At 45.9% G+C, this 13,586-nt stretch overlaps 1 protein-coding gene across 1 annotated transcript; it reads left to right on the top strand.

Moving 5' to 3' along the window:
* The first annotated feature begins 345 nt into the window (after positions 1-345).
* On the top strand, positions 346-2,404 carry ATP5IF1 (ATP synthase inhibitory factor subunit 1). The gene is made up of 3 exons (XM_022551896.3): positions 346-475; positions 570-661; positions 2,137-2,404. Exons 1-3 carry the CDS (start codon positions 389-391, stop codon positions 2,279-2,281), a joined length of 324 nt encoding a protein of 107 aa, XP_022407604.1. The 5' UTR covers positions 346-388; the 3' UTR covers positions 2,282-2,404.
* The last annotated feature ends 11,182 nt before the right edge of the window (positions 2,405-13,586 follow it).

Genomic DNA, 13,586 nt, shown 5'->3' with positions numbered 1-13,586 from the left:
AAGGGAAAGCTTCCTTTGGGTGCTTAATAAAAACAGCTTTAGGATTGGAATCGTGAGGTGGTGATGGACGTCACGCCTAATTCTCATAGACCCGAGAGCCGAAATCTTGACTTCTGCCCCTCTGTTCTAGCTTTTCTATCTCCTCCATTATTTTTCTCCAGTCCTTTGACCCTGGAGCCCTTGCTAGGGGTTGGCTAAGAATAGGCCCGCCTCTAGGCCAGGATTCGCTGCAAACTACAGGAACCCCGCCTCTCCCTCTCGTGATTCGCTACTCCCAGGTTCATCCTGCCTCTCCAGCGAAACGATTGGCGGCCTGGCCTGCAGCGCCGTTAGCTCCTGCGAAGAACCTTGCACCTCCGGTCACTAGAGGGGTGCTGCACTGACAGCAATGGCAGCCACGGCATTGGCGGCGCGGACGCGGTTCGGCGTGTGGAGCGTCTGGGCCATGCAGGGCCGGGGCTTCGGCTCGGAATCGGTACGCCGCCCGCGGTGCCTGTTGCCCCAGCCCTGAGCGCAGATCCCCTCTCTGCCGCCCTCACCTTTACCAATACCCCCGTCGCTTTCCGCAGGCAGACAATCTCGGCTCCAGTGCGGGCGCGGTCCGGGACGCCGGTGGAGCCTTCGGAAAAAGAGAGCAGGCCGAAGAGGAGCGATACTTCCGGTGAGGCCCACGGGACCCCGAATCCAGCCCTATATCTCTCACGGCCTTCCAGTCCTTCAACTGTCAGTCGCCCCACCCATCCCTCCCTGGCGTCCTGGGGCGCCCCATCCCCCAGTAGAACTCCCGGCCCCTGAACCCGTTACACCCAACACTTGAGGACCCGACTGTCGCCACCTGTAAGGGCGCTTCCCGTGCGCTGCCGAATCCCAAGGCCTCCACACCCAAGCCGTTTCCACCTGCGGGTCTTCAGAACTCGCCAACCACCGCTCATCTGTTCCTGAATCATTTACCATCCCCACCCGTGGAGTTTACCCCGCATCATGCCAAACGCCCCCCAGATTCCTCCCAGAGTGTCTAGATCCGACGGTTCCAATACATGCAGACACCCTGAGCCTGACTCCCTCGGCCCTCACCCACCCATCACCCCAGGCCTCAGCTTTGCTAGCCCCGCGTGGATGGATTCCCTGACTCCTCAGACCCTCTCAGCCATTTCTAGACACCCCCCCGCCCACCTCTCCAACTGGCCTGAGCGAGTGGGTCGTAGAGCATGTAGCAGCTGCTCGTGGCTGGAACCCTGTCCCCCACTCCTCGGAGACTTGGCCTGCTCCACCCAGCCCAGCTTTTAGGAGTATGGTGTGGACTGGGCCTACCTATCCTGTTTACCAACCTCGAGTTATCTTACAGTGACTTCTATCCACAGTGAGGAGCAGCGTGGAACTAATCTAGCTTCTGCTTCTCCTTGACCTATCTTTTCTCTTCCACCCTCTCTTGCTCACTCTTAAGAATTACCACCATAGCACCTGCCATACCAGAGAGACAAGGTGCAGCCCTTAGAGATCATCTAATTGGCCTCCTGCATTGTACAGTTATGGAAAACAGAGGCCCATATGTGGCCGAACCAACATTTGAATCATCCCTTCTTGAGGCCTAAACTTGGACTGCCAAGTACTGCAAGAGACCGCTTCTTTTTTTTCACCCCCCCCCCCCTTCATTTTGGCCTTTACAGTGGGTCTTGCAGTTCTCAGGTAAAGAAAGCCCTAGATTAACTGGGATAGGACACATATATTTGTCCTTTAACTATGCCCCTTCGTATATCCCACCCCCACCTTTTGCTCTTTTTCCTCCCAAAAGGGATTCTGTTCTCTGGGTTGTTCCTCTAATAAGTCCCCCAGTTAGGGACTTAAGTCATACCTCTCTGGAGTTTTCTACTGAATCTGAAAGGAATCCATCATTAGCGGTGGAATTTCAGGCACTAGCACCGGGAAGATGGAATCATTTTGGTCATCTCCTAAAAATGATACACCTTAAGGTGGAGTATTCTTAATATGGGGCTTGAGAGGGTAGAAGAGGATGACCAGCCAGACTCCCATGGGATTGGGACTCCTGTTCTTTGCCTTAGGTATTTCAGATTATGCTTAGAGGTCTCTTTGGGGTGAAGGATTGGGATTAAACCAAGAGCCACTATGTCCTTGTAGAGCTCGTGCTAAAGAACAGCTGGCAGCCTTGAAGAAACACCATGAAAATGAGATCTCTCATCACATGAAGGAGATTGAGCACCTGCAGAAAGAAATTGAGCGGCACAAGCAGTCAATCAAGAAACTAAAACACGATGATGATTAAGTGCACACAGTTCCCTATAGCATGGCTACCTGTTATTGCCCACTTCTCTTAAACCAGACATAGTTCTGGTTTAATTAATATCTGTGTGCTTCCAACAAATTATAATAAATTGTCATCAGTGAACTGTGTCTAATGCCTTCTATCTGAAGAGGGGTAGGGGGATACACTACTGAACCACTAAAATGAATCAGACAGGGTACCAGCAGTAGGGAACTTGGAGACAAAGCACAGTGTGATAAGTGCTGTGCAACATGGGGGGACCAATGTGACATGGAGCATGGAAAAGCCCCTTTCCCTGTCGGACACTAGTCGAGGTGTTCAGAGAAAGCTTCTTAAGGAACAAACCTCAATCCAAAGCGTAAGGTCAAGAGCAGCCTGGAAAACAGGAGTGATTGCTTAAAAAGGTGTAATTCAAGGCACCATCAATAATCACACCATTTTGCATTTATAAAATGGAGTAAACAGCTCTTCATATGAACTAGTTATCCTTGTTCTAATTATCCTTGCACAGGTTGAGAAAGCTGGAATTAGAAATCATTTGTTGCCTTGGCATCCAGGTGTTTTGACTCCTAATCAAATCTGTTAACAGCACAGAATCAGAATTATTTCTTAGGTTATATTTTGCTTTGCCGAGTATGCTCTTGATTCAAATTAGACTTTAAGGCCTTGTTTAGCTAAATTATTATACAAACTACTTGTGTAATTCGTCCAGACAAAAAACAAAACAAAACTTCAAGTGACCTATGGGCCATTGGCAAGACATTTTCAATTCTCCAGTTCAGTAGATCATTTGCCCCAGAATTGTGATGAGTCTTTTGTTGTAAGACCCTATTACACAAAAGCCTTTAGGGCCACTGAGTGATCACAGCTTGGATAAGTCATTGACCCTGCCCTTGCAGACCAGAAACAATGGCTGTTTCCAAAACTTGTCCATGATGCTACTGATGAAAAGTTTATTTATGGTACTCTTGAGGTATGAGTGCTGAGATTCTAGTGGCCAGCAACAAAATGACCTCAAAGATGAAGTGCAAGAAATGATTATAATAAGTCATATACCTTTTTTAAAATTTTAGAACACTACAAAATTTGAAAAGTTTAAAAATTGGTTGAGGAACAAGTAATATCTTCCATTTCGCATTTTTGTGACCAAAGAAAGGCATACAAAATCTCTTAAGTTTGGCGATTCCCTGGCAGTCTAGTGGTTAGTACTCCCTGCTTTCACTGCCATGGGCCCAGGTTCAATCCCTGATGGGGGAACTAAGATCCCGCAAGCGACGTGGCCAAAAACAAAACAAAACAACCTCTTAAGTTTGAAGATGACAGTGTTTTCATGACTTACAATCAATAATTTCCTTATTGGGAATGATGTTCCTGAGTTGATTCCTCAATAGCAGTGTACCATCTGCTCTTATCCTATATTTTAAATAAAAATCAGTCTAATGATGATTGAAGCAAAAAGTTGGAACTTTAACGTGAAAATGAGGAATCGTGAGTTTGAATTCTTAAAAAGGTTAAATGAATTTTTGGAGCAGCCTAATTTAAGACTACCTGAGCTTTATGGGACTTCCTGGTGGTCCAGTGGGTAAGACTCTGCACTCCCAGTGCAGGGGCCTGGGTTCAATCCTTGGTCGGGGAACACATCCCATATGCATCCCGCAACTAAGAGTCCGCATGCCACAGCGAACATCCCGCATGCCACAACTAAGACCCGGTGAAACCTAAATAATTTTTTTTTTTTTAAACTGGGACTTCCTGGTGGCACAGTGGTTAAGAATCTGCCTGCCAATGCAGGGGACATGGGTTCAATTCCCGGTCCGGGAAGAGCCCACATGCCGCGGAGCAACTAATCCCATGCACCACAACTACTGAGCCCGTGAGCAACAACTACGCACTTTATAATTGTTTGCTCATTAAATCTCATGATATTTCTGGTAAATAGGTTCATACCATTAGCTTAATTTTATAACCAAAGTAACAGAAGCAGGGAATAGTGAATAACTTTCTCAAGGTCACACAACCAGGTTTGTGCTGAGCAAGAACTTTACTTCAGAACTCCTGCTCCCACAGTCTTGAGTTGCAGTTCCAGTGTAGCGGTTCAGCTTCCTGTTAGCTACCTCCTCACTGTGGGACAGGTTGGGGGTGGTGGGGCTTGCCTGGACAATTGGGGACGACCCTGGGTTGTTCCACTATTCTTGAATATGCATTGCTGCATATCCTATGTATTCCATTTTCAGATTTCTGAAACGTATTCATTAAAAACTATATTTAGGGGACTTCCCTGGTGGCTCAGCGGTTAAGAATCCGCCTGCCGATGCAGGGGACATGGGTTCGATCCCTGGTCCGGGAAGATCCCACGTGCCGCACAGCAACTAAGCCCGTGCACCACAACTACTGAGCCTGAGCTCTGGAGCCCATGAGCCACAACTGCTGAGCCTGCATTCCACAACCACTGAAGCCTGCGTGCCTAGAGCCTGTGCTCTGCAACAAGAGAAGCCACTGCAGTGAGAAGCCTGCGCACCGCAAGGAAGAGTAGCCCCCCGTTCGCTGCAACTAGAGAAAGCCCGCGCGCAGCAACGGAGACCCAATGCAGCCAAAAATAAATTAATTAAAAAAAAAAAAAAAGACTGAGTGACAGCATCCGAAGAAGCCTGGCATTGAGAGAGACCCTTGGTTGCTGGGGAACTGACAATACTTCAGCCTTTCTATCTGGAGCCTGGAGGGAGCAATGGGGGAGGAGGAGGAAGTGTGGTAAGTTCTATGAATCTTCCCAGGGCTGAGTTGGCCATTTGTAAGCTGAATCAGTCACCGTTTCCTATTCCTTAGTCCTTCCTTCCTCCTTCCTTCTTTCCAGCCTCTCTCCCTCCTTTGCTCCTTTCCCTCTTCTTTTTAGGTGCAGTCCTTTATTAGAGCAGAAAACTCCTAAACCACTTGTATCCTACTTGCAGGAATTGGAAACACTGGAAAGGAACAAAAAGCTTCAGAGCAGGCAAAGGAACAAAGAAGTACAAGGAGATGTATGCCAACACTTCACATGTTGGTGCCACCCGACACAACCTCTCAATTAGCAGATGCCACAGGTACCTCCTTGCTCATCAGTCTTTTTATTAACTTGAGGTAAAATTCACATAACATAAAATGAATCATTATCCATTTAAAGTGTAAAATTCAGTGGCCTTTAGTATATTCACAGTGTTGTGCAAACATTGCCTCTATTTAGTTTGAGACACTTTCATCACCCCAAAAGGAAATTCCATACCCATTAAGCTGTCACTCTCCATTTACCCCTCCACCCAGCCCCTGGCAACCGCTAGTCTGATTTCTGTTTCCATAGACTTGACTTGCCTGTTCTGAATGTCACATGCAAATAGAATCATACAATGTGTGACATTTTGTGTCTAGCTTCTTTCACTTAGAATAAGGTTTTCAAGGTTCATCCATGTAGCATGTTTTAGTACTTCACTCCATTTTTTATTTCTTTTATTTTTTTTTATTTTTTTGCAGTACGCGGGCCTCTCACTGTTGTGGCCTCTCCCGTTGTGGAGCACAGGCTCTGGACGCGCAGGCTCAGCGGCCATGGCTCACGGGCCCAGCCGCTCTGCGGCATGTGGGATCTTCCCGGACCGGAGCACGAACCCGTGTCCCCTGCATCGGCAGGCGGACTCTCAACCACTGTGCCACAGGGAAGCCCCTTCACTCCATTTTTTAAATGGCAGAATAATATCCCATTGTATGGATATACCACACTTTTGACTATCCATTCATCAATTGATAGACATTTGGCTTGTTTCCACCTTTTGGCTGTTGTGAATAGTGCTGCTAAAAACATTCCTGTACGAGTATTTGTTTGGACACCTGTTTTCAATTCTTTTGGATACATATCTAGGAGTGAAATTGCTGGGTCATAGGGTAATTCTATGTTTAACTTAGTGAGGAACTGCCAAATTGTTTATCCACAGTGGTATTTTGCATCTCCACCAGCAATGTACAGAGTTCCAGTTTGTCCACATCCCTACTACCACTTGTTACATCTGACTTTTTGACTCTAGCTATCCTAGTGTGTGTAAAGTGGTAGCTCATTGGGCTTCCCTGGTGGTGCAGTGATTGAGAGTCCACTTGCCGATGCAGGGGACACAGGTTCGTGCCCCGGTCCGGGAAGATCCCACATGCTGCGGAGCAGCTAGGCCTGTGAGCCATGGCCGCTGAGCCTGCGTGTCAGGAGCCTGTGCTCCGCAACGGGAGAGGCCACAACAGTGAGAGGCCCGCGTACCGCAAAAAAAAAAAGTGGTAGCTCATTGTGGGTTTGATTTGCATTTTCCTGATGACTAATGATATTGGCCAATAGGCTGTTTGTATATCTTCTTTGAATAAACACCCATTCAAGTCCTTTGCCTATTTTGAATTGGATTGTCTTCTTGTTGTTCAGTTTCCAGAATTCTTTATTTATTTTTTATATAAATTTTACTTATTTATTTATTTATTGGCTGTGTTGGGTCTTCCGTTGCTGTGCATGGGCTGTCTCTAGTTGCGGCGAGCGGGGGCTACTCTTCGTTGCGGTGCGAGGGCTTCTCATTGCAGTGGCTTCTCTTGTTGCAGAGCACAGGCTCTAGGCACGCAGCCTTCAGTAGTTGTGGCACACGGGCTTCAGTAGTTGTGGCTCACGGGCTCTAGAGCGCGGGCTCAGTAGTTGTGGCACACAGGCTTAGTTGAACCGTGGCATGTGGGATCTTCCTGGACCAAGGCTCGAACCCGTGTCCCCTGCATTGGCAGGCGGATTCTTAACCACTGCGCCACCAGGGAAGCCCCCAGAATTCCTTATATACTCTGGATACTAGATATATAATTCGCAAAAATTTTCTCCCATTCTGTGATTTTAGATGAGGTCCTGAGAGTGGGACCCTCATGATGGGATTAGTGCCTTTATAAGAAGAGACACCAGAGAGCTTGCTTGCCCACTCTCTGCCATCTGTGGACACAGGGAGAAGACAGCCATTTGCAAGCCAGGAAGAGAGCTCTCCCCAGTACATGAACATGCTGGCACCTTATCTTGGACTTCCAGGCTCCAGAACTGTGACAAAATTAATTTCGGTTTTTTAAGCTACCCAGTCTATGATATTTTGTTATGGCAGCCCGGCCTAAGGAAGGCATCAATAACATTCACAGAAATAAACTTCTAAAAGTTTTTAGAATTAGCATCAAGAGAAATGTATTTGTTCATAGCCTTTGACTCATGGATTTGCTTCTAGAAATTTAACCTGGGGAACTAATCAGGAATATAATGCAATATTTTGTATGTAAGAGTTTTATCTCATTTTGATATAAAGTAGTGAAAAATGTCCAGCAATAGGTATTAATGAACAAATTATATGACACATGAACATTCTGCAACCATTAAAAATTATGTTTAAGGGGAATTCCTTGGCAGTCCAGTGGCTAGGGCTTCGCACTTTCACTGCCATGGCCCGGGTTCAACTCCTGGTCAGGAAACAGATCCCGCAAGCAATGTGGTCAAAAAAGAAAGAAAGAAAGAAATGTTTAAGGACACTTATTTGAAAAGATATATGCACCTCTATGTTCATTGCAGCATTGTTTACAATAGCCAAGATATGGAAACAACCTCAGTGCCCATCAATGGATGAATGGATAAAGATGTTGTATAAATATACAATGGAATACCATAAAAAAAGGAGAAAAAAAAAAGGAGAAATCTTGTTACTTGCAACAACATGGGTGACATTGAGGGCATTATGCTAAGTGAAATAAGTCAGATGGAGAAAGACAAATACCATATTATTTCACTTCTATGTGGAATATTAAAAAACAGAAATAAATGAACAAACAAAACAAACACATAGAGAACAGACTGGTGGTTACCAGAGGGGAAGGAGGGTGGGGGAAGGGACAAATGGGTAAAGGGGGTCAACTGTATGGTGACAGATGGAAACTACACTTTTGGTGGTGAGCATGCTATGGTATATGCAGAAGTCAAATTATAACGTTGTATGCATGAAATATAATGTTATAAACCAATTTTACCTCAATTAAAAAAAAAAAGAGGGACTTCCCTGGTGGTGCAGTGGTTGAGAATCCGCCTGCTAATGCAGGGGACACGGGTTCGAGACCTGGTCCAGGAAGATCCCACATGCCACAGAGCAACAAAGCCTGTGCGCCACAACTACTGAGCCTGTACTCTAGAGCCCGTGAGCCACAACTACTGAGCCCGCGTGCCACAACTACTGAAGCCCGCGTGCCTAGAGCCGGTGCTCTGCAACAAGAGAAGCCACCACAATGAGAAGCCGGTGCACCGCAACGAAAAGTAGCCCCCGCTCGCCGCAACTAAAGAAAGCCCGCGGCAGCAACAAAGACCCAACAGCCAAAAATAAGTAAGTAAATAAATAAATTTATTTTAAACAATTACTAAAAACAACATGACCTATCAGTAAAATCACGTTATTATGAATTTTTTAAAAATTAAGGAATATTTAATATTTTGAAAATTATCACAAAATGTAGTAAGTGGAAAAAGCAGGCTACACAACCATACATAATTTATATACCGTAAATATAAGCATAGGTTAAAGAATATATAATAGTAATATATTATATATAATAAATAAATATACGCAAAAAATAAAAGCCAACATGTTAACATTGATTCTCTCTTGGTAGTAAGATTAGAATTTCGAAGGGATTTCCCCCACCACCCCCCCGCTCTTCAAAAGGATCTTTTTTTTTTAAGTTACAAACGTAATACATCTTGGCTTTTAAACAATTATTAAACAAGTGTAGTGTATGAAGTCTTATAATTTCTCTATTATCTCAGAGGTAACTGGACCCTAACAGTTTGTTGCAAACTGCACATCCTTCCAGACTTTTGTTGCCTCTGTGTAATCACGAACATATCTATGACATCATTCTAAATGTATCACTGTGCAACTTGGTTTTTTGTTTCTTTGTTTTAACCTAACATTAAATCCAGCACACCTGGGCTTCCCTGCTGGCACACTGGTTAAGAATCCGCCTGCCAGTGCAGGGGACACGGGTTAGTTCCCTGGTCCGGGAAGATCTCACATGCTGCAGAGCAACTAAGCCCGTGTGCCACAACTACTGAGCCTGCGCTCTAGAGCCCACAAGCCACAACTACTGAGCCTGCGTGCTGCAACTACTGAAGCCTGCGCCCCTAGAGCCCCTGCTCCTACAAGAGAAGCCATCGCAATGAGAAGCCCGCGCATCGCAATGAAGAGTAGCCCCCGCTCGCCCGCCGCAACTAGAGAAAGCCCACGTGCAGCAACGAAGACCCAACACAGCCCCCAGAAATAATTAATTAATTAAAGAAATAGAAAAAAAAAATTTTAAGCATATTTATAAAAAAATAAAATCCAGCACACCTTTTCATTTCACGTAGAGCACCTATTGAACACGTAGAGTACCTACAACAGAGCACGTAGAGCTGTCTCCTTCTGCTTCTTTGCTGCGTTATGTTCCACAAAAAAAAAAAAAAGAAAAGGAGAGGTGGAGGAATATCATTTCAGGTTATTTATTTGTTTGTTTGCGATACGCGGGCCTCTCACTGTTGTAGCCTCTCTCGTTGCGGAGCACAGGCTCCGGACGCGCAGGCTCAGCGGCCATGGCCCACGGGCCCAGCCGCTCCGCGGCATGTGGGACCTTCCCCGACCGGGGCACGAACCCGTATCCCCTTCATCGGCAAGCGGACTCTCAACCACTGCGCCACCAGGGAAGCTCTCGGGTTATTTCTTTTGTTTCTTTATACTTTTCTGTATTTTCCAATCTTCTGCAATAATGTGTGTCACATAATTTGGAAGGGAAAAGCATGAACTAAAACCAAAAGTTCATTAAAAGAAGAAAAGGAAAGAGGAAAAAAAGAAATGGAAAGCGAATGGGGTAGTCCGCGCCCCCTCCCAGAGGGGCGGTATCGGGCGGAGGGAGGGGCGGGCCGCCGCAGTCCTTACCAATCAGAGCCCGGTTGATAAGCAGAGCGAGGAGTATTTGGAGACACCCCCCGCCCAGCAATCAGCCTGGGGGTTTAGCTTCCCTAACCAGCCTGGAAACCAGCCTGGGCCTAGCCTGAGTGCCGCTGCGGGCTGCTATTGGCTGTCAGATAAACCCGCCCATCTTCCTGCTCATTGGCCGCCGTGGTTTTCATAAGAGGGGCCTGTTGCTGAGCAAAAAGAAGTAAGTGCCGCTGCTTTTGCTAAGGGGAGGCTTTTAGGCTGCAAACGTACTGGGCGCCCTTGGGTCAAAAAAGCAACATTACTAACCATCGTTTATTCAGTCCCCACTAAATGCCAGGCTTCCTGATCCAAATTTTTTAATTTAATGGTGATAACCACCTTTCTTGAACACCCAACAACCTACCAGTCACTGAGCTAGGTACTTTAAAATAAGAACAACAGTAACAATGTAAACGATAATTACAGTTTACTGAACACTTAACCTGCATCAAGCCTTGTTAAGGGATTTGTATGTATCAACTCTCATCCTCACAATAGTCCCTGTGAAGGTAAATGTTATTGCCCCATTTTACATAACAGGAAGCAAGTTCAGGGAGGTGAAGTGACTTGCCTAGGTTCACACAGCTATAAAGTATAAGAATTGGACCCTCAACTCTGATATCCTGCTTCCAAGTACAACTTTTTTTGGGGGGGGTGGCGGGTAACAAACGGCTTTTGAGGGTAGGAAGAGGTGGAACAGGTTGATGACAAGGTCCTGGGGCATTGCTCCAGTGACAGGCCTCAGGGTGATTGTCTGAGGATGGGATATCTGGAGCCTCTAGGCCTGGAGGAGAGGGGGAAAGAGGGTGAGCAAAACACCAGAGCAAGAACACTTCTTTCTGGAAATGTGAGACTCCTGGCGCAGTCTGTTGTGGTGCAGGTGGCCCTGGACTGGGGGCCTGGACCCCAAGGTTCTAAATACTGCTCTGTGGCCAACTGCCTGGGGAACCTTGGGCAAATGCCTTCTCTCTGGACCCCAGGATTCCTGCCTGTAAGATGAGAGTAAGCCAAAACAAGGGGATGTGTATTCGGGCTGGGGGTCTTTGGGGAGTCTGGTTCCTGGTGGCAGCAGGGGAACCCTCAGCAACCACACAATCTTTACCTAGCTGTTTCCTGACCTCTTTTCAGGACCTGACGATTCTGTGAACTGCAAAATCCACCTTTTTCCCCAGCCCGTTCTGAGCTATAGCAGAGTCCTGCCTGCAGGGTGCGCTGAGGGCTCACAGCCGACAAAACCAAACTGGAGCTCGTCGGGTTTTTGGTTTTATTTATTAAGAGGGGTGAATTTTTGAAATCTTTTTGAAGATTTCTGTCCTCAGGATACAATCGATGAACCTGAATTATATGTATTGCCCAACATCAGTTCTTTCCACAGTGGCTCTGGAGCTAATTTCAATTCCTTTGTTTTCCGGATGAGGAAAAAGATTCCAAGAGATGAAAAAAAATTCACTTTGGGTCACATAGCTAAAACCTAGCACCCTAGTTGCCTGACTCCTGGGCAGTGCTCTTAGGAGAGAGTTGGCTCTGTTTTCAAGAGTCTGTGGCTGTTGTGCCCCCTAATGCACAACTCCTGGGTACAGTTTCAATTTTGGTTGTATAGCTTGACAGCTCAGGACCTGTCAGCCAGAAGGACCTCCCTCAGCACCTAGCAAAATGCCTGCTTAATGAGTAATTAAATGAATGAATGTATGAATGAGCCACAGAGGTTGAGTCTGCTTTGGTTTTGTCAAATAAACCAGCTGGAGTTGTGTTTCTTTCCTGAAATTCCCCCAAGGCAGAAATTAAATTCTGTGATGGGAGGGGAGCGCGTGGCAAAACAATAAGAACTCAGAAAATTACATCGGGACTGATAAATCAAAGCCCCAGATCTGGTCAGGGTACAAGAATATTCAACTATAGTAAAGTGATCCCAGAATTGGGGATTAGAAAATTAATTTAGGAAGAATAAATACAGAACAGATGAGAATCCCATTAGGGTTAAAATCTGCGAGAGGGTCTGAAGCTAAAGAAACCTCAGAAACATTTCAAATCCAACCTAGATGTATCTTCAGGACTGGAATGTGATTGAGGAATAAAAAGAGCTTTGGCCAATCAGTGGCCTCAACACAGCTGATGCAAGAGTGGAGAGTATGGCAACAGGAGGTGGATCTTTCCGAGCCAAAAATACAAGGCATGGGGGAGGGGAGGAACAAACCCACGCAATGTCACCTGGCCATGTCCTCCTGGTCTGAAAGTTTCACCGCTGGACTTCCAGAGCCCAGCACAGTGCCTGGTACACACTAGATGGTCAATAAATGTTTAGTGAATGAAAGAGAGAGGGAAGAAGCCGGAGCCCTAACCAGCAGTTTTGCTCTGAGTGGAGTTAGTTCAAGGATTCATCTTTTCACTGGCTCCTTTTGCTCAGATTCCAACTGCCCTAGCCACCTTCAGATGATAATTTGGCTTTTCATGGAGGCTGTCCTGTAAAGAGGGATGTACTGCCCCATCAGTTATAGGCCACTTGACAATTATGTTTCTCACTCCCAATTAATATACTGGAATTCTGCTTCATGCATCAGTTCCCTGTGCCAGCTGCTTCTTACACATTCAGGTCTTTCTCTCATCAGTGGTGCAGTGGAATTTCTGCTTTGGAGTCATCCCTGACTAGGTTTGAATCCTTACTCAACATATTACTAAGCCGTCTGAACTTCATCAACACACCTCTTTAGCTTCAGTAACCTCATCTGTCAAATGGGCCATAATGCCTACTTCATGAGATTGTGGTGAGAGTTACATGAGATAACAGATGTATCCTGGACTGTTGTTGGAGCTCAGTAAATGGTAGCATCTGTGTCCCTTCTGAGCTTTCTTTCCAAGGAGTTTGGGTCACAAAATCTCATCCAATTGAGAATATCAGTATCTCTTGCTTTTCACAAATTCACTGACTTTGTAAGTGAAGCCTTGGGAATGATTTAGTCGCTTCCTTGAAGGTTATAAAGGGTCATTCTACAAAGGAGAGCAACTCGTATTCATTAATTCAAAAGTATTTCCTGAGGACTTACTACACGCTAGTGGGGGATAGAGAGACACAGTTCCTGCCTTAAAGGAGTTCTGACACAGTCTGATGCAGTCAAAAGAAGACATTGTATGACCCTGACACAAAGTTTTACTTTTCTGAACTCGAGCTTCCTCACTTTGCAAAAGTGGTCAATAACATATTCCATTGTTAGTTGGAGAGAAGGGGTAAGACATTCAGACACCATAACAAGGCTGCATCAAATTTGAAGGCCAGTGGTACAAAAAGGTAGAAACAATGT

Source organism: Delphinapterus leucas, chromosome 1, assembly GCF_059928025.1.
Source record: "Delphinapterus leucas isolate spDelLeu-1000000601 "Yukka" chromosome 1, BTC_Dleu_Yukka2, whole genome shotgun sequence".
NCBI classification, from domain to species: domain Eukaryota; kingdom Metazoa; phylum Chordata; class Mammalia; order Artiodactyla; family Monodontidae; genus Delphinapterus; species Delphinapterus leucas.
This window is presented reverse-complemented; position numbering and strand designations above follow the sequence as displayed.

What these genes read in the sequence shown, in the direction of transcription:
- ATP5IF1 (XM_022551896.3), top strand. Translation starts at nt 389, where the DNA reads ATGGCAGCCACGGCATTGGCGGCGCGGACGCGGTTCGGCGTGTGGAGC. An exon ending in GGGGCTTCGGCTCGGAATCG is followed by an intron (nt 476 to 569) that starts GTACGCCGCCCG and finishes CGCTTTCCGCAG; the next exon opens with GCAGACAATCTCGGCTCCAG. An exon ending in GAAGAGGAGCGATACTTCCG is followed by an intron (nt 662 to 2,136) that starts GTGAGGCCCACG and finishes ATGTCCTTGTAG; the next exon opens with AGCTCGTGCTAAAGAACAGC.